This window comes from Anomaloglossus baeobatrachus, chromosome 1, assembly GCF_048569485.1.
Source record: "Anomaloglossus baeobatrachus isolate aAnoBae1 chromosome 1, aAnoBae1.hap1, whole genome shotgun sequence".
In the NCBI taxonomy this organism is placed as follows: Eukaryota; Metazoa; Chordata; class Amphibia; order Anura; family Aromobatidae; genus Anomaloglossus; species Anomaloglossus baeobatrachus.
Genome location: NC_134353.1, coordinates 391348638 through 391368248, shown reverse-complemented (window position 1 = coordinate 391368248; position 19611 = coordinate 391348638). Strand labels below are relative to the sequence as shown.

At 43.0% G+C, this 19611-nt stretch overlaps 1 protein-coding gene across 2 annotated transcripts in view; it reads left to right on the top strand.

Annotated features, from left to right (window-relative positions):
* Positions 1-19611, top strand: part of REXO1 (RNA exonuclease 1 homolog) — a 203595-nt gene that overhangs the window by 119596 nt on the left and 64388 nt on the right. For both annotated transcript variants that reach the window (XM_075352558.1, XM_075352557.1), the window contains exons 9-11: positions 5804-5935; positions 6450-6563; positions 8197-8270. In XM_075352558.1, coding sequence (XP_075208673.1) covers positions 5804-5935; positions 6450-6563; positions 8197-8270 — 320 coding nt within the window. The remainder of the gene's footprint in view (positions 1-5803; positions 5936-6449; positions 6564-8196; positions 8271-19611) is intronic.

The window sequence follows — 19611 nt, the reverse complement described above, 5'->3', positions numbered from 1 at the left end:
ATACTTCTCCTCCCAAATATTTGGGAGGAAAATTAGGGGTGCGTCTTAAAATCTGAATATAGCTTACCGGGTGGAGGACTGTCTGTGCAGCTCTGTGTGCAGGCGGCCGGGTGCCTGTCGTGACTGGCTGCCTCTCTGTCCCGGCTGCCTCTCTGTGTGGGTGAGCGGCCTGCTTGCTTCCACTCTGTGCGGACAGGCAGCTGTGCGGACTGCAGTGGCTGTGAGGTGAATGTCCCAGTCTGTCCTCAGTCCCAGTTTCAAATGATGGCGCAGATGGAGCTCTTGGATGAGAGCTCCATCTGCGCCGTTCCGGGCGCCATCATTTGAACCGGGAATGGGGACAGACTGGAGCCCTCACCGCACCAGCCTACTCCTCCACTGACCCGCCGCTGTTACTGACCGCCACTTATTCCACTGACCTGCCACTGCCGCTGACACCACTGACCCGCTGCTGCTAGTCCAGCTTCTGCCTCCTGTGACCCCACTTTACCACCGCACTCCTCCAGTAAGACAACACCGGAGTATAAGACGGACCCCATTTTTATTTTTATTTACCTTTTCTTTTAACTCTAAATTTGGGGTGCGTCTTATAATCCGGAGTGTCTTATAAAACGAAAAATATGGAAATTCAGATGTAAAAATAACAATACAAATTTATATTTAAATACATTCAAAAGAAAAATTTTATTTTTGAAAAAGTTTTCTCTATCCATGACTGTTCTAATCATAATGTAGTATAATATCATGCCTTTTATTTAGTCCCTGCGGTGTTCTGCTTTGTAAGAGGTAAATCCACCAGGACTCCCGATTTAAGCAAAATTCTACCAAGATCACCTCCCCGTACCGGTAATTTAACTTTCTCAAATTTCTTGAATTTTACACATATTGTCTCCCCCATTGGTAGAAATTTTAGAAATTATTCCCTTAATTCTATCAAACTGAGGATTAAATTGTGTAACAAATGTGACCTCTTTTTGTTTATCAAATTTACTATCCTTTCCAAATTTAGGAAAGTATTGGCCACTAGTTCCACGTTGTTAGCCACTTCTTGTCATGCGAAACATATGGTTAAAAATATTCCTGTTTGTGAGATAATGAGGATTAAAAGGAACACTACTGAGGTAGAGAGGCTGGCAGTTGAAATGGATTTTGTGTCAGAGAGGTTGAGAGCCAGAAAGTATTCATCTTGGATGATTAATCGAGCTAGGAATTGAGAGAGAGAGAGGATATGCTGAAGGATATAAAATGTGGTCGGGATAGTAAATCTGATAAACAACAAAAAGGTCACATTTGTTACACAATTTAGTCCTCAGTTTGATAGAATTAAGAGAATAATTTCGAAATTTCTACCAATCCTTTATCAGGATGTGAATCTTAAAAATATATCTGAGTCAATAAGATTCGTGGCCACTAGATCACCAACGTTACAGACTGTTATCCCCTAGTCTCTTTTTATATGGGGATAGGAATAATGTGGATAATTGGTTGTAGACTATTGGGTTTTATAAGTGTGGTCACAGCAGATGTATTTGCTGTGATCATGCTGTTAGGGCCGATTTTTTTTTTTTTTTTTTTTTTTTTTTTTTGTCCCAACATCCGCAGGGGAGAGATTTTAAATAAAAAATTACATTTAATTGAAATATGCAAGGCTTGATTTATCTTGTGACTTACATGACATGCAGCCTACAATATGTGGCCTGCACGTCAGGAACACTGAAAGTCAGAATCCGCAGGCATATTTATCCGATGCGGTTAAAAAACTTAGTGAAATGTTCGGCTATTACCAAACATTTTTCCACTGTACATGGGGGAGACACTAGTATGTGTAACATTCAAGGAATTGAGAAAGTTAAATTACCGGTACAGGATGGTGATCTTGGTAGAATTTTGCTTAATCGGGAGTCCTGGTGGATTATGGAGGCCACTGTGCTCTTAGAAACGCTGAGTACTGCAGAAATTCTTTTGTAATCTTGGCCAGATCTGTTCCTTGCCACAATTCTGTCTCTGAGCTTAGAGGGAAGTTCCTTTGACCTCATGATTCTCATTTGGTCTGACATGCACTGTGAGCTGTGACATCTTAGTCAAGTCCTACCAGTTTAATTAAACAGAGCTGGACTTCAATGAAGGAGTAGAACCATCTCAAGGATGATCACAAGGAAATGGACAACATGTGACTTAAATATGTGTCTAGGCAAAGAGTCTGAATACTTATGACCATAAGATATTTCAGTTTTTCTTGTTTAATAAATTTGCAAAAATTTCTACATTTCTTGTTTTTTATTTCTGTCAAGATGGGGTGCAGGGCGTACAGTAATGAGAAAAAAAATAAACTTTTTTGAATTTACCAAATGGCTGCAATGAAACAGGGGGAAAAATTTAAAGGGGTCTGAATACTTTCCGTACCCACTGTACATTTTGATCACATGTATATTCCTGTTTCTACAGGCGCCAAAAAACTAATACTAGCATTTTTAATTTTCTTTTCCTTATTGCGCAGTTATATATAATTTAGAATTTTATTATTTATATTTTTTTTTTTAATTTTTAATGTGGAAAAGGTGGGTACATTTTTTTTTTATTCATTTTTTCCCACTTCATTTAATAGTTCCATTAGGGAATTTGAACCTGCAATAGTATGTTCACTTGTTCTATACAGAGCAGTGCATCGGCATTGCTATATATATAGAACAAATCAGTCTCCTATCGATGGCGGCCACAGGCTGGTTTTCCAGAAGGATGAGTGCCTTAGAGCATGCATAGATGGCACAGGCATAGGCTACCTCATCCCTCTGAATTTTGGGCCACCAAAAGCGACGCAATATGAGATTCAGTTCCTTTTAATCCCAGGATAACCAGCAAGAACAGATTCATCCTGTTCCTCCAAGACCCTAAGTTAAAGTTTCAGAGGGACAAACTACTTGTTCACCGTAACCCCAGACAGCGCATCACATTGAGCCTCTGCTATCTCAGATTCAAAATCAGGTTCAATAAACCTATTGAAAAACAATGACCATCGAGCTTGTCTCTGTGTAAGACACTTTGCAGACTCAAGATAGAGAAGATTCTTATGGCTGATAATTACTGTAAGGGTACGTGTCAACGATCAGGATTCGCTGCATCCTGGATGCGGCGGGTCCTGATCTGTGCGGCCGCGATTCTTCTCCGCAGGAGACCGTAGCTGCCCATACCCACAAACAGGGTTCGGGGCACTGCGGTCTGTCGTTTGTGTTCTCCCTACGGTACATTCTTGCGGCTTGGAAAGCTGCACCGCAAGTCAGTTTTCGCAGCGGGCCATACACGCACAGTGGGCATGGGATTTCTAGAAATCCCATCTACTGTGCTTGTACTGTACAACATAACGTTTTGGACGCAGTGAAATACGCTGCATCCAAAACACTGATTGTGGTCATGCACCCTAACAGGATGGATAGCTCCCTCCAAAAGGTATTGCCATTCCTCAAATGCTAATTTGACCACGAGTAATTCCCTATTCCCAGTATCGTAATTAGGTTCTGCTCACCAAAGTATCTTAGAAGGCTGAGATAAATCAGGCTGTATCAATACAGATACTGACGAAAAGTATTTTTTAAGATGGCGAAACGTACTCAAAGCACCCTCAGACCATCTCGAGAAGTCCTTACCTTTTATTTTAATCATGTCACTGAGGTCTTTCTGTGGCAGAGAAGTCCTTAATAAATTTTCTGTAATAATTTGCGCAACCTAAAAAGCATAGCAGAGCCTTCAGGTTTCCAGTACGATTTCATTTCAATATAGCCTGTAATTTAGTGGGGTCCATTAGAGAACCTGCCACCGAAATGATTTACCCCAAAAAAGGAAGTTCATGTATGGCGAATACATACTTCTCACATTTAGCATACAGTAGGGAAAATAAGTATTTACTACACTGACAATTTTGCAAGTTTTCCCACCCACAAAGAATGGCGAAGTTTGTAATTATTATCGTAGGTACATTTCAACTGTGACAGACAGAATTCCCCCCCCCCAAAGAGAATCCAGAAAATCACACTGTATGATTTTTAAATATTTAATTTTTTCATTTTATTTAATGAAATAAATATTTGATCACCTACCAACCAGCAAGAATTCTGACACTCACAGACCTGTTATTTTTTCTTTAAGAAGCCCTCCTACTCTGCATTCATTACTTCAATTAATTGCACCTATTTAGACCTGTTACCTGTATAAAAGACACCTGTCCACACACTCAATCAATCACACACCAATCTTTCCACCATGGCCAAGACCAAAATGCTATCTAAGTACACCAGGGACAAAATTGAAGAACTGCACAAGCTGGGATGGGCTACAGGACAATAGGCAAGCAGCTTGGTGACAAGGCAGCAACTGTTGGTGCAATTAGAAAATGGAAAAAAGACAAGATCTCAATCTTACTCGTTCTGGGACATGTTGTGGGATAAGGACGATTCTGAGAAAGGTCAGGAATCGCCCAGAACCACACGGGAGGACCTGGTCAATGACCTGAAGAGAGCTGGGACCACAGTCTCAAAGATTACTGTTAGTAATTCACTACACCGTCATAGATTAAAATCCTGCTGGACATGCAAGGTCCCCCTGCACACGCTAGTACATGTCCAGGCCTGTTTGAAGTTCGCCAATAACAATCTGGAGGATCCAGAGGAGGCATGTGGTCAGATGAGACCAAAATAGAACTTTTTGGTATCAACTAAACCCGCTGTGTTTGTAGGAAGAAGGATAAGTACAACCCCAAGAACACCGTCCCAACCATGAAGTATGGGGTGGAAACATCATACTTTGGGGGTGTTTTTCTGCAAATGTGTACAGGATGACTGCACCGTATTGAAGGGAGGATGGATGGGGTCATGTATCGCAAGATTTTGGTCAACAACCTCTTCTCAGTAAGTGCATTGAAAATGGGTCTTGGCTGGGTCTTCCAGCATGACAGTGACCCAAAACACACAGCTAAGGCAACTAAGGAGTGGGTCCGTAAGAAACATTTCAAGGTCCTGGAGTGGCCTAGCCAGTCTTCAGATCTGAACCCAATAGAAAATCTTTAGAGAGAAATGAAACTCAATGTTGGCCGGTGACAGCCTCAAAACCTCAATGATCTGGAGATCTGTATGGAGGATTGGGCCAAAATCCCTGCTGCAGTGTGTGCAAACTTAGTCAAGAACTATAGGAAACGTCTGACCTCTAATTACAAAGGTTTCTGTACCAAATATTAAGTTCTGTTTTTCTTTTGTATCAAATACTTATTTCATGCAATAAAATACAAATTAACTATTTAAAAATGATACATTGTGATTTTCCTGGATCTTTGGGTGGGATGATTCTGCCGGTCACAGCTGAAGTGTACAGACAATAAAAATTACAGACCTCTCCATTCTTTGTAAGGGAGGAAAATTGCAAAATTGGCAGTGTATCAAATACTTATTTTCCTAACTGTATATAGTACGCACGTGGGTTTCCGGATTTCTCCTTATGTCATTTTTGAGCACACTTGCGTGCTTTTATCTTTCTTTGGTATACTTGATGGGGTTTATATTTAGTCAGTAATATTTTTGTTTTAACCATTTTCATACCTTCCCAAACTAATATTGTCTGTATACGCAGCACTGTGGTGACCATTAATTTTCATTGTATTTGATAATTAGCACACACTAAAAGGTGTCATTACCTCCTATAGCAGTAGTTATTCTGACCAATCGTATTTGTACGCAGATATGTTGTGAGTTTATTTTTCACATTCTAGTACTCTTATGCACAAATTAAATTAAATTTTTTATTTATTTATTTTTTTTAGAGGCCTTGTTATACAACAAACTCAAAAGATATGCCCTGACGCCTGAACAACTCATAGAGAATAGCTACCCATTGGTGCTCCCTGAGACGTCTGAAAGGCTTTTAATTGGAGATGAAAACAAGAACTTGGACAGTAAGTATTAAAGTTCCAAAATTGATGTTCCATGTAAAGACACCATAGTGGATATTCTCAGATACAAATCCTAGTGTATATTTAAACTATTAAAGGGGATGTCGTTTACAACCCATTCCCAATCACCGCTCAGTGTCTGCACCTTGTCTCCCAGGGCGTGTGCAACATTGGCTATTGGGTTTGCGTGAGGTGGCAATCAGTGGCTGCTTCTCACTCTTACCCAGAAGGTGAGAGCTGCTACTGCTCTGACTTCCCCAGATGTCTGTTTTATCCGAAGGAAGGGAAAATGAAGCAGTTGCTGATTGTCTGGAAGACTCACGTGACATAACGTCACACGAGTCCTGGGAGAGGAGGCGCCGACATCGCTAGAACGGTACAAGCACAGGAGGTTAGCATAGGCTGTTATCATTTTTAACGGGGATATATAATAATTAAGAAAAGGTTGTCCAAAAGGTGGCCAACCTCTTCAATATAACACACAATTATATTTACCATTTCTCTTTTCTAATTATAGCTGCTTGTAAAGTATGCTGTCGCTGTGGAGCAGAATACCTTGTGACTCCTAAAGGAAAGTGTGTGCGCAAAGAGGAGTGCATTCATCATTGGGGTCGACTCCGCAGGCAGAGAGGTGCTGTATCACATGGGGAAGGGCACTAATAACTTTTAAAGAGCAGTTGCTAATGAAATTGAATAAGTGTGTGTATGTTGCGCAGTAATAAAAAGTTAGATTTAGGAAATAAAACAAGACTGATTTTTTTTTTTTAATTTTACCTGTTGGTTGCATCAGACAACTAGTTAATTACTGTATATAGTCAAGTATAAGCTGAGTTTTTCAACCCATTTCCTTATGCTGAAAACGCCCCCTCAGCTTATGCTCGAGTGAGGGTCCCACAAAAAACTATTCTCACCTGTCCTCCGCAGCCGCGTTATCTTGCCTGTTTCTTGCGAACTGCAGGCACATAGACCCCCTCCATGATCTAGGCCGGAGCACAGGGCCGCCGCAGACGTAGGCGTTTTATTTATTTCACTTGAATGATTTGCGGTGCCGCAAAGCATTCAACTGAAGTGAAGCGCTGATGGCCACGGCTCCTGCACCAGCAGAGATCATCGAGGTGTCTAAATGCCTGCGGTCAGCAAAAGAAGGTAAGAGGACTCCGAGGGAACGGAAGACAGGTGAGAATAATTTTTGTGTGTGTACACAACAGCATAACGGGTCAAAAAGGGACCATTATGATAACATTACTAAAGAATAGGCACATTACTAGAGGGCTCATTACTAAAGAAAACAATCTGGGCATATTGCTACAGGGGACGATATGGGCACATTACTATAGGGGACGATATGGGCACATTACTATAGGGGACGATATGGGCACATTACTACAGGGGACAATGTGGGCACATTACTACAGGGGACAGTATGGGCATATTACTACAGGGAATAATATGGGCACATTACTACAGGGCACAATGATGGGGCACATTACTATGGGGCATATTACTACAGGAAGGCCACCATATGGGCACATTACTACAGGGGACAAGAATGTGGCACAATACTACAGGGGACAATATGTGTACATTACTACAGGGGGCAATATGGGCACATTACTACAGGGGACAAGAATGTTGCACAATACTACAGGGGACAATATGTGTACATTACTACAGGGGGCAACATTGGCACATTACTACAGGGGATAATAGGGGCACATTACTACAGGGGACAATAGGGGCACATTGCTAGAGGGGACAGTGTGGGTACATTACTACAGGGGACAGTATGGGTACATTTCTACAGGGGACAATATGGGCATATTACTACAGGGGATAATAGGGGCACATTACTACAGGGGACAATAGGGGCACATTACTACAGGGGACAGTGTGGGTACATTACTACAGGAGACAGTATGGGTACATTTCTACAGGGGACAATATGGGCACATTACTACAGGATGGGGACAATATAGGCACATTACTACAGGGGACAATGATGGGGCACATTACTACATGGGACAAGGATGAGGCACATTTTTTGGTATCTATTTTTATTTGTGAAATTTACCAGTAACTGTTGCATTTCCCACTTATACTCGAGTCAATAAGTTTCCCAGTTTTTGTCGTAAAGTTAGGTGCCTTGGCTTATACTCGGGTCGGCTTATACTCGAGTATATATGGTATCTTGATGCTAAAATATGCTTTGTGAGCTTTCTGTAATAGCGACATTAAATACTTTCTCCTCTTTCTTGTTCTCTCAGTTCCTGGAGGTTGGGAGACACATTATAGCTGCTGCTCTGGTGCTGTTGGATCAGCTGGATGTCAAGTAGCAAAGGTTAGATTGCTTTTGCTTTATTTAAAACATGACTTTTATTGGCCTAATTAAAAGTCTGATTACAATCTGCTTCTGAATTATGAGTATAATTAAAATTTAAAGAAAAATGCTAAAGTTTTTGTACAAAACCATTCAGTTTTCCAGCAGTATTAAAGGGCTGATAAAGAAAATCCTGTTAAGTCACCTTTTCTCAAAAACTGTACCCTCTGAGTATTCAAAATGGGATTAAGAAATTTGTTCAGATGCTTGACAGCAATTTTTTTTCACTTTTATTAGTTTTACTACAAAAAAAATTACACATTACATTTTTTGTTACAAGTACCGTACCCAATATCTTAAGCTTAATCTCACATCCGAACAGAGAGATAATAGGGAAAAAAATAAAAAACACACTATTTTGCCCATTTAGAAAATAAGAAAACTAATCATCTTCTAATCGATGTCAAATTCACTTATAAATCTTATAGAAATTAGAACCAGATTGTGCCTTTTTTTTTTTTTTTTTAAATATTTCATATGTGGTCCTTGTGTTCTATTTAACTTAAATACATGCCTTAGAAATAAGGGAGTCGAATTTTCTGACTGCCCTTTTTTAGGACTTTTACAGGCACCAATATAGCTCTTGAGATGCTAAAGAAATCTAAGAAAACCACGAAAGGCTTTTGAGAAATTAGGCCACTTTATGAATCCATCTACTGAGCAATTTGACTCCTCATACATAAGCCATAAAAAAATATTTTTTTTCCTTCAGTTTAGTATACTTCAATTTGTTTGGGCCCATAAGAGACATAGAATCAAGAAAACAACATTATTTGACAGTAAACTGAGAGGAGGCCTGGGGGTCCCTGATATCACTAAGTACTATTGGGCAGTACACTTACGTCACATCCCTGCATGGTCTAATCGCAGTGCCTTCTCTAGATGGATGGAAATAGAGAAGTTATGGCTAGCCCCAATACACCCCAACTCCTACCTTTGGGGCACCTCACCTAATAAGCCTGACCCACATACCCTGGGCCCTATAGCCTTCACGAAGAGGATATGGGACTGTTGTGTCAAAAAGTTTCCACTTAAATCTGAACACTCTCCCTTGACTTCTTTTCTTTTTAATCCCAGAATGCCAGACGGTATGCAGGGTACAGCGACTAAAACGTGGTTTGACAGGAAACTCTTTTGCTTTGCTGACATAGTAACATAGTAGACGCACACTCCAGAGTCCTTCTCCCATACGCCACCATAGCTGATAAATTTAATCTCCCAGGCAATTCCCAATATCGGTATTTACAAGTTAGACACCTGATGCACTCCCTTTTTACCTCCTTAGAAGTCTCTATCCCTACACTTTTTGAGAGATTATGCAGAGCTGGGGCCTCTACTAAAGGCCTCATCTCCGATATATATCGTATTTTAATGGCCCCATGCCCAGAAGACAAGCCAAATCATACATATATGAGGAAATGGGAAGATTTCCTTGGTGAGACCATTCCCTTGTGTATGTGGAAGCGGATCTGGGATACGGCCTCTAAGACATCTTCATGCTATGTTTATAAGGAAAATCAATATAAATTACTCATGTATTGGTATCACACCCCATCACTACTACATAAACTAAACCCAGCTATACCTGACAATTGTTGGAGGTGTGGAGCCACAGGAGGAGACATACCGCACATATTCTGGGTATGCCCCAATATCCAGTGTTTCTGGAGGTTGGTGCAATCTCTTATTTATAAAGTAACTAACCTTCGGGTTCCCCTGGATCCTAAATTCTATTTATTCAATATACCACTTGCTCAGCTGGGGAAAAGAGTGAAGCGGTTACTATTACACATGACCACAGCAGCTAGATGTCTAATTGCCCGTAACTGGAGGTTGGCCCATCCACCCTCACTTACAGATCTCCAATCTCGGATCCAAGATGTGAGAAGGATGGAGTATTTATCTGCCCTGTCAAATAACACAGTAGATCTTTTTGAGAGTGTTTGGTCACTTTGGGACACTTATTGGGCCAACAAAGAATAACAGAGGTACGGTCTTGATTGAAGCCTGATATGCTCACCCTCCCCAATCCATCCCCCCCTCCCTTATGTTTCCCTGTCTAGTATTGTATTGTTCGTCTTGTCATATTCCCTGTTTTCAGTGTATTAGTGGATGTGTATACTGATTTCTGGTTTACAGTTATTGCTAACAAGCTTGTGAGACATATCTATGCATCCATGTACGTTTTCTGTATCTGTTCTAAGGCGGGCTTTGCACACTACGACATCGCAGGTGCGATGTCGGTGGGGTCAAATCGAAAGTGACGCACATCCGGCGTCACTTGCGATGTCGTAGTGTGTAAATCCTAGATGATACGATGAACGAGCGCAAAAGCGTCGTTATCGTATCATCGCTGCAGCCTCCGACATTTCCATAATGCCGGTGCAGCGACAGGTGCGATGTTGTTCCTCGCTCCTGCGGCAGCACACATCGCTGTGTATGAAGCCGCAGGAGCGAGGAACTCCAACTTACCTGCCGCCGGCTGCAATGAGAAGGACGGAGGTGGGCGGGATGTTTACATCCTGCTCATCTCCGCCCCTCCGCTTCAATTGGCCGCCTGCCGTGTGACGTCACTGTGACGCCGCACGACCCGCCCCCTAAGGAAGGAGGCGGATCGCCGGCCAGAGGGACGTCGCACGGCAGGTATGTGCGTGTAAAGCTGCCGTAGCGATAATAATCGCTACGGCAGCTTTCACTATATATCGAACGTGCGACGGGGGCGGGACTATCGCTGCAGCATCGGTAACACATTGTTACCGATGTCGCAGCGTGCAAAGCCCGCCTAAAAACTTAATAAAACATTCAGTTATATAAAAAAAATATTTTTTTTCCAATAACTTTGTGTCAATTTTTTTTTTTTTCTTCGCAAGAAGTAATAGGAAAAAACAGGCCTCTCAACCTTTCATTCAATTTCTCCTGTGTCACACTACAACTTTTTCTCTGCCTAGGGCCATCTGCAAATTTCTACCATCATTCAGGGACCGCACAAAATTATCAACTTGAAAATTACTCTGTTTGACCAAAAAACTCACTCTTAGGCTATATTCATACAGGGTGTTTTTGCTCAGGATTTTTATTTTGCAGCAAATTTTCATCTTTTGCCTAGGAATTCCTGTGATTTTGCAGTGGATTCCTGTTTTTTTTCCACGATTTTGAACTTCCTCATTAATTTGTTATAGAGAGAATAAAGCAAGAAATCACCAGTTGGTGTTTCTGGGGGACAATACTCACAACAGTTGGATATTTAGCACCAGTGAGGATAAATTACTAAAACTTAGCTTTTATTTAAGCTCTTTAAAATTCAAAGATAAACAAACATTATAAAATACACTTAGGATCACCCTGCAGGTAGCCAAGGTGCATGTTACCATGCCATGATAAACAACCCTTGGACCAACACCAATAGGGGAATACAGTTATGTGTAATGCAGATATCAATTACTGTTATACACAAAGCATTAAGAAGATGTTGAACAGGGGTTCCGTTATCCAAATGCCAAAAATTGGAGACCTATCTCCTCAAAGACAGTAAGATATAGACTATCCCCTTTATACAGGGATCGCTTACACATAACAGCATATAAAACATAGAAAGATCTCACCCTTTTGGAGAATCTTCAGACGTTTGGTACGGCAGTTCGTCTTTTGGAGGGGTCACAAAGGGGCCTGTGGTCCAGGCTTGATATAGCTCGCCCTAAACCCCCTTGTCTCCCGTCCTTACAAGGACGGTCCACATCTGAACCTGTGTCCTTGCAAAAAGTAGTCCCACATGCCTCCCGCCTCCCGACGCGTTTCGTCACTTTTTGTGACTCCTCAGGGGTCCAAGCATGAAAGATCATGTAGTGGGTCAAAGAGTGGTGTGTGACCTGCAGAGTCCAAACACCAAATGCTGCCAACCGCCAGCCCCCTAATTAGTCATCTATAAATATATAGTTAAGGGCCCGCACAGCCAATCCTAGCAACCTCCAATCAGGTGCAACTCATGAGTAATATATAGACTCACCATTTTGTTCATAATCATCGCCATGCCAACGGTTTTCCACGTGTCCCGGGCATTACGATGTTATCCAAACTCCATTATCCCCAAGCGTGCGCCGCACTTCCGGGTAGCGGTCACGAGAAGGAGGCCTGATCCGCATCACGTGGTGCACTCGGCACCACGTGGTCAGACATATGATCCGGCGCGTCACCATGTCCTTCAGTGCGGTCCTCCGATATCAGGCACGCCCACAGAAAGAGGCTAGATCCGCATCACGTGGTGCACTCGGCACCACGTGGTCAGGCATGTGATCCGGCACGTCACCATGTCCTTCAGTGCGGTCCTCCGACCTCAGGCACGCCCACAGGGCTCAGAATCAATAATCACGCACAAAGTACAAAATCCCTCAAAGTGTTTCATTGGGTTATAATGTCGTTGTTGTGCTCAATTATGTAAATGTGATTTTATATCAGGGAACCCCTCAACACATGGAGGAGACCCAGCAATGTCACGTGATGCAGACATCACCACGTGATCCTCCCTACCATCGTATCAACAACAGAGGGAATGCAGGCTATAAGCACGCCCCCTGCCCCTCTAAAAAGGGGGCCAATCGTGCCACATAGAGCATCATATATTGCACTGTGCATGTTAAAAACAATGCCATGTATCGACCAACAGTGGAAGGGAATACATGTGTGGCAAAAGACAATAACCTTTTTTGCCACCCTGTCAAATTGTTAAAATACACTAACTCCTACTATACTCATGATTAATATACACTCCCCTTGGGGAATGGGTGAAGATAAGATATAACCTTTAAGTAATCCCCTGAAATAAAATTGTTGTTGTGTAATTTGAGCTGCATTAGTAAGTATAAGTGACATCATAACAACCAAACAAACAAATTAGTGATGTATGTGAAAAATATATCAGGGATATAGGCTGCATATGTTTGTAAGACTCCTTTTGTAACCATGAGTCACTACAACACGTAAAACATGTGCTTTCATCTGCAGCAGTCCCCTTTTGAGAGGTAATTTTTTTGGTCACATGTGCAGTACAATTGCCTATTACATGTATTCCCTTCCACTGTTGGTCGATACATGGCATTGTTTTTAACATGCACAGTGCAATATATGATGCTCTATGTGGCACGATTGGCCCCCTTTTTAGAGGGGCAGGGGGCGTGCTTATAGCCTGCATTCCCTCCGTTGTTGATACGATGGTAGGGAGGATCACGTGGTGATGTCTGCATCACGTGACATTGCTGGGTCTCCTCCATGTGTTGAGGGGTTCCCTGATATAAAATCACATTTACATAATTGAGCACAACAACGACATTATAACCCAATGAAACACTTTGAGGGATTTTGTACTTTGTGCGTGATTATTGATTCTGAGCCCTGTGGGCGTGCCTGAGGTCGGAGGACCGCACTGAAGGACATGGTGACGTGCCGGATCACATGCCTGACCACGTGGTGCCGAGTGCACCACGTGATGCGGATCAGGCCTCCTTCTCGTGACCGCTACCCGGAAGTGCGGCGCACGCTTGGGGATAATGGAGTTTGGATAACATCGTAATGCCCGGGACACGTGGAAAACCGTTGGCATGGCGATGATTATGAACAAAATGGTGAGTCTATATATTACTCATGAGTTGCACCTGATTGGAGGTTGCTAGGATTGGCTGTGCGGGCCCTTAACTATATATTTATAGATGACTAATTAGGGGGCTGGCGGTTGGCAGCATTTGGTGTTTGGACTCTGCAGGTCACACACCACTCTTTGACCCACTACATGATCTTTCATGCTTGGACCCCTGAGGAGTCACAAAAAGTGACGAAACGCGTCGGGAGGCGGGAGGCATGTGGGACTACTTTTTGCAAGGACACAGGTTCAGATGTGGACCGTCCTTGTAAGGACGGGAGACAAGGGGGTTTAGGGCGAGCTATATCCAGCCTGGACCACAGGCCCCTTTGTGACCCCTCCAAAAGACGAACTGCCGTACCAAACGTCTGAAGATTCTCCAAATGGGTGAGATCTTTCTATGTTTTATATGCTGTTATGTGTAAGCGATCCCTGTATAAGGGGATAGTCTATATCTTACTGTCTTTGAGGAGATAGGTCTCCAATTTTTGGCATTTGGATAACGGAACCCCTGTTCAACATCTTCTTAATGCTTTGTGTATAACAGTAATTGATATCTGCATTACACATAACTGTATTCCCCTATTGGTGTTGGTCCAAGGGTTGTTTATCATGGCATGGTAACATGCACCTTGGCTACCTGCAGGGTGATCCTAAGTGTATTTTATAATGTTTGTTTATCTTTGAATTTTAAAGAGCTTAAATAAAAGCTAAGTTTTAGTAATTTATCCTCACTGGTGCTAAATATCCAACTGTTGTGAGTATTGTCCCCCAGAAACACCAACTGGTGATTTCTTGCTTTATTCTCTTATATATATTGTTGTAATATGGCAGGATTTTTGTCTGATGGCCTAAAGACGGATAGCTGGTTGGAGGAAGCAAGAGAGGTTTTTTCTGATCGTGTCACTATAACCAAAAAATATACCCCCACCTATGGTTTGATATTTAAGGATCTAACCAGACTGTATAAAGACCAAGTCATTTCTTGGTGGGAGGTACAAACTTTGGAAAATTATCTGAAAGAAAATATAGTACCTAGAGGTCTTAGAATAACTCTGAACCCAGGGAATAGATCTAAAAGTCCAGAATTCATCAAAAAGTGGGAGAGAGAGGCCACGGAGAGTGCTCATAGGTTTATGAGACTTCTCCTGGAGGAGGAGAAAAATACTCTCTCACACCTCAACGAAAGCCTCAGAGAATTGATAGATTCAGCTAAAAAATTCTCTGGAGAGGTTGACTTCTCTAAAAAAGAACTGACACTCCAAAACGATATCGAGAGATTTCAACATAACGTGAAAGAAAGGAAACACAAACAATTTGTCCGCGATCTACAAGACTTTAGGGAAAACAGAGCGTACGTTTTCCTTAACAACAAAACCCTGCAAACTGAGACTCCCATAGACCCCTCCTCCTCTGATACAGAGGCTGAAAGTGACACCAGGGGGGGCAGAGGGGGACAAGGACGAAGGGGAAAGGGCTCCTATACCAACAGGGGCAGAGGTAACCAATTCACACAAGGGCCTCATTTTTTAGATCGCGAGTACTCACTGAGGAGCCGAACGGAGGGGAGGGGCCAGTTCCCAAAATAGGCATGCAGGTCCTTAACCTGTCCTCACGACCCCTCAGTGAGTTGGAAGAATCAATTCTTAAAAAAGGTCTCTCTTTCGTCCCCACTTCGGACTTTAATCTATTTGAAAGTGTTAAGGACCTTAACCTCTTTGCGCGGAAGCTGAAATGGAGGAAGCACTTTTGTAGGCAGGATAATAAAACCTGTGAGGAGTTGGGAATTCCTCCCGACATGTTGCCTGATGTAAGATTGCTCGACTCATTGACTGAGGTTAATCCCAATGATAGGGGTGAAGGTCCCTTTACCAGCCTTAGGGGCAAAAGCACTAAGATGCCACCCCCGCAGGGCGACATCTCTGCTGTGGATGTTTTTGTTAACCTGGTAACGGAGGATCTGAAAAAATTGAAGCAACAGAATACATTTGCGTCATTCAATTGTACCAGGGAGGAGATGTTGGCTCTGCGTGGGTTGGAGCAGGACCACCACATTGTCATTAAGCCCTCTGACAAGGGTGGCAATGTGGTGGTCCTTGACTCTGATAGGTACCGTGATATGTGCATGAGCCTTCTCGGAGACAGAGAGGCATATGATATTCTTAAGGAAAACCCGACCAAGCCTTTCCTATCTGAACTAAAAAACTTGTTGGATGAGGCCTTGGCCTTCAGGTCTATTGATAAGAAAGAACATGAATTCCTGCTGCCCCAAAATCCGGTAGTCGCTACCTTTTATGGATTACCGAAAGTGCATAAAGGGTTGGATCCATTAAAGGGTAGGCCTATAGTGTCAGGAATTAATAGTATTTGCCAAAATCTGGGACAATACCTAGACATTATTCTGCGTCCATTCGTCGTATCCCTACAGTCGTATACGAGGGACTCCATGGATTTTCTCAGGAAGATCGAGGGGATATGTATAGACGATGACTGCATTTTGGCGAGCATCGATGTGGAGGCTTTGTATTCCTCTATACCACACAAGGGTTTACAGGCGGTGGAATATTTTTTGTCCACTAGAGGTTGCCAGTTTGCTCAACACAACGCCTTCATATTGAAAGCACTTAACTTCTGCCTAACCAGAAATTACTTCGTCTTTGATGGCCGATTCTACCACCAGCGCAGGGGCACCGCGATGGGGAGCCCTTGTGCCCCCTCGTATGCCAACTTGCTCCTGGGCTGGTGGGAGGAGACGATGGTCTTTACCGGCGAGGACGAAGTAAGTGACACACACAGAATTGAATTCTGGACACGATATATCGACGACGTGTTTATTGTCTGGCGCGGCACGGAGAGTGCTCTTGGGGATTTTGTGGGGAGTTTGAATGGCAACCCTATTGGACTACATTTCACCTATGAGGCAAATCACACCAGCCTGCCCTTTCTGGACGTTCTTGTCACTAAAATGGAGGGGGGTACCCTCAGAACGAGCACATATAGAAAACCGACATCTACTAATTCCATTCTAAGATGGGAAAGTAATCACCCTGTTCCCCTTAAAAGGGGAATACCTAAAGGGCAATATCTTAGAGTGCGCAGAAACTGCTCGGATGAGGGTACCTTTAAAAACCAGGCCAACGACCTCAAAAGGAGGTTCCTGGCAAGAGGCTACCCTGATAGGGTCTTAAAGAAGGCCTATAATGACACTAAAAAAAATGAACAGAGCAGATCTCTTGGTCGCAGCCCCTGCAAAGGGTGATGAGGGTCTAACTAGATTCATTACGACCTTTTCTAACGGATCAAACCAGGTAAGAAATATCCTGGATAGACATTGGTCCATCCTTCGGATGGACAAAGATCTTGAGGATAAGATTGGCACATATCCACATGTCACGTACAAAAAAGGACGGTCCATCCAGGATAGACTCGTCCATAGCCACTTTCAAACACCTCAGCTGGAAACATGGCTGAAATCTAATGTAAAAGGTTGTTACAGATGTGGAGGATGTGTAGCTTGTCCATTTATCAAAACCTCAAAGAAATTTGAATCTAATGTCACCCATGAACAATTTGATATACGTCACTTTATCAACTGTCGCTCTCGAGGGATTATCTATAAAGCCACCTGCGAATGCGGAGTGGAGTATGTTGGGAAGACTATCAGAGAGTTTAGACGACGAATTGGGGACCACTTGGGTGACATGGAACATAAGAGAGAGACCCCCTTGGCGCGCCATGTGAATAACACACATGGAGGAAGGAAAACCGTGATCTCCTTCATTGGCATCGATAAAGTCGAACCACCAATCAGGGGTGGAAACTGGGATCGCCTGATCCTACAGCGCGAAACTAGGTGGATCTTTAAGTTGGATACGGTTTCACCCAGGGGTCTTAATGAACAACTACAATATGGCTGCTATATTTAATCTGGCTCCCCCTCTCCATCATATCTTTAAGATGACGCATACCCCTCTATGAATTTACTCCTACTGCTATCTACAAACATGTGCCATTTTCTAGTCTGTCTAAATATTACTGGACATGTTTTGGGGTGTGCTATGGCCCCCCTTCTGTATATGTGTGGCAAAAGACAATAACCTTTTTTGCCACCCTGTCAAATTGTTAAAATACACTAACTCCTACTATACTCATGATTAATATACACTCCCCTTGGGGAATGGGTGAAGATAAGATATAACCTTTAAGTAATCCCCTGAAATAAAATTGTTGTTGTGTAATTTGAGCTGCATTAGTAAGTATAAGTGACATCATAACAACCAAACAAACAAATTAGTGATGTATGTGAAAAATATATCAGGGATATAGGCTGCATATGTTTGTAAGACTCCTTTTGTAACCATGAGTCACTACAACACGTAAAACATGTGCTTTCATCTGCAGCAGTCCCCTTTTGAGAGGTAATTTTTTTGGTCACATGTGCAGTACAATTGCCTATTACATGTATTCCCTTCCACTGTTGGTCGATACATGGCATTGTTTTTAACATGCACAGTGCAATATATGATGCTCTATGTGGCACGATTGGCCCCCTTTTTAGAGGGGCAGGGGGCGTGCTTATAGCCTGCATTCCCTCCGTTGTTGATACGATGGTAGGGAGGATCACGTGGTGATGTCTGCATCACGTGACATTGCTGGGTCTCCTCCATGTGTTGAGGGGTTCCCTGATATAAAATCACATTTACATAATTGAGCACAACAACGACATTATAACCCAATGAAACACTTTGAGGGATTTTGTACTTTGTGCGTGATTATTGATTCTGAGCCCTGTGGGCGTGCCTGAGGTCGGAGGACCACACTGAAGGACATGGTGACGTGCCGGATCACATGCCTGACCACGTGGTGCCGAGTGCACCACGTGATGCGGATCTAGCCTCTTTCTGTGGGCGTGCCTGATATCGGAGGACCGCACTGAAGGACATGGTGACGCGCCGGATCATATGTCTGACCACGTGGTGCCGAGTGCACCACGTGATGCGGATCAGGCCTCCTTCTCGTGACCGCTACCCGGAAGTGCGGCGCACGCTTGGGGATAATGGAGTTTGGATAACATCGTAATGCCCGGGACACGTGGAAAACCGTTGGCATGGCGATGATTATGAACAAAATGGTGAGTCTATATATTACTCATGAGTTGCACCTGATTGGAGGTTGCTAGGATTGGCTGTGCGGGCCCTTAACTATATATTTATAGATGACTAATTAGGGGGCTGGCGGTTGGCAGCATTTGGTGTTTGGACTCTGCAGGTCACACACCACTCTTTGACCCACTACATGATCTTTCATGCTTGGACCCCTGAGGAGTCACAAAAAGTGACGAAACGCGTCGGGAGGCGGGAGGCATGTGGGACTACTTTTTGCAAGGACACAGGTTCAGATGTGGACCGTCCTTGTAAGGACGGGAGACAAGGGGGTTTAGGGCGAGCTATATCCAGCCTGGACCACAGGCCCCTTTGTGACCCCTCCAAAAGACGAACTGCCGTACCAAACGTCTGAAGATTCTCCAAATGGGTGAGATCTTTCTATGTTTTATATGCTGTTATGTGTAAGCGATCCCTGTATAAGGGGATAGTCTATATCTTACTGTCTTTGAGGAGATAGGTCTCCAATTTTTGGCATTTGGATAACGGAACCCCTGTTCAACATCTTCTT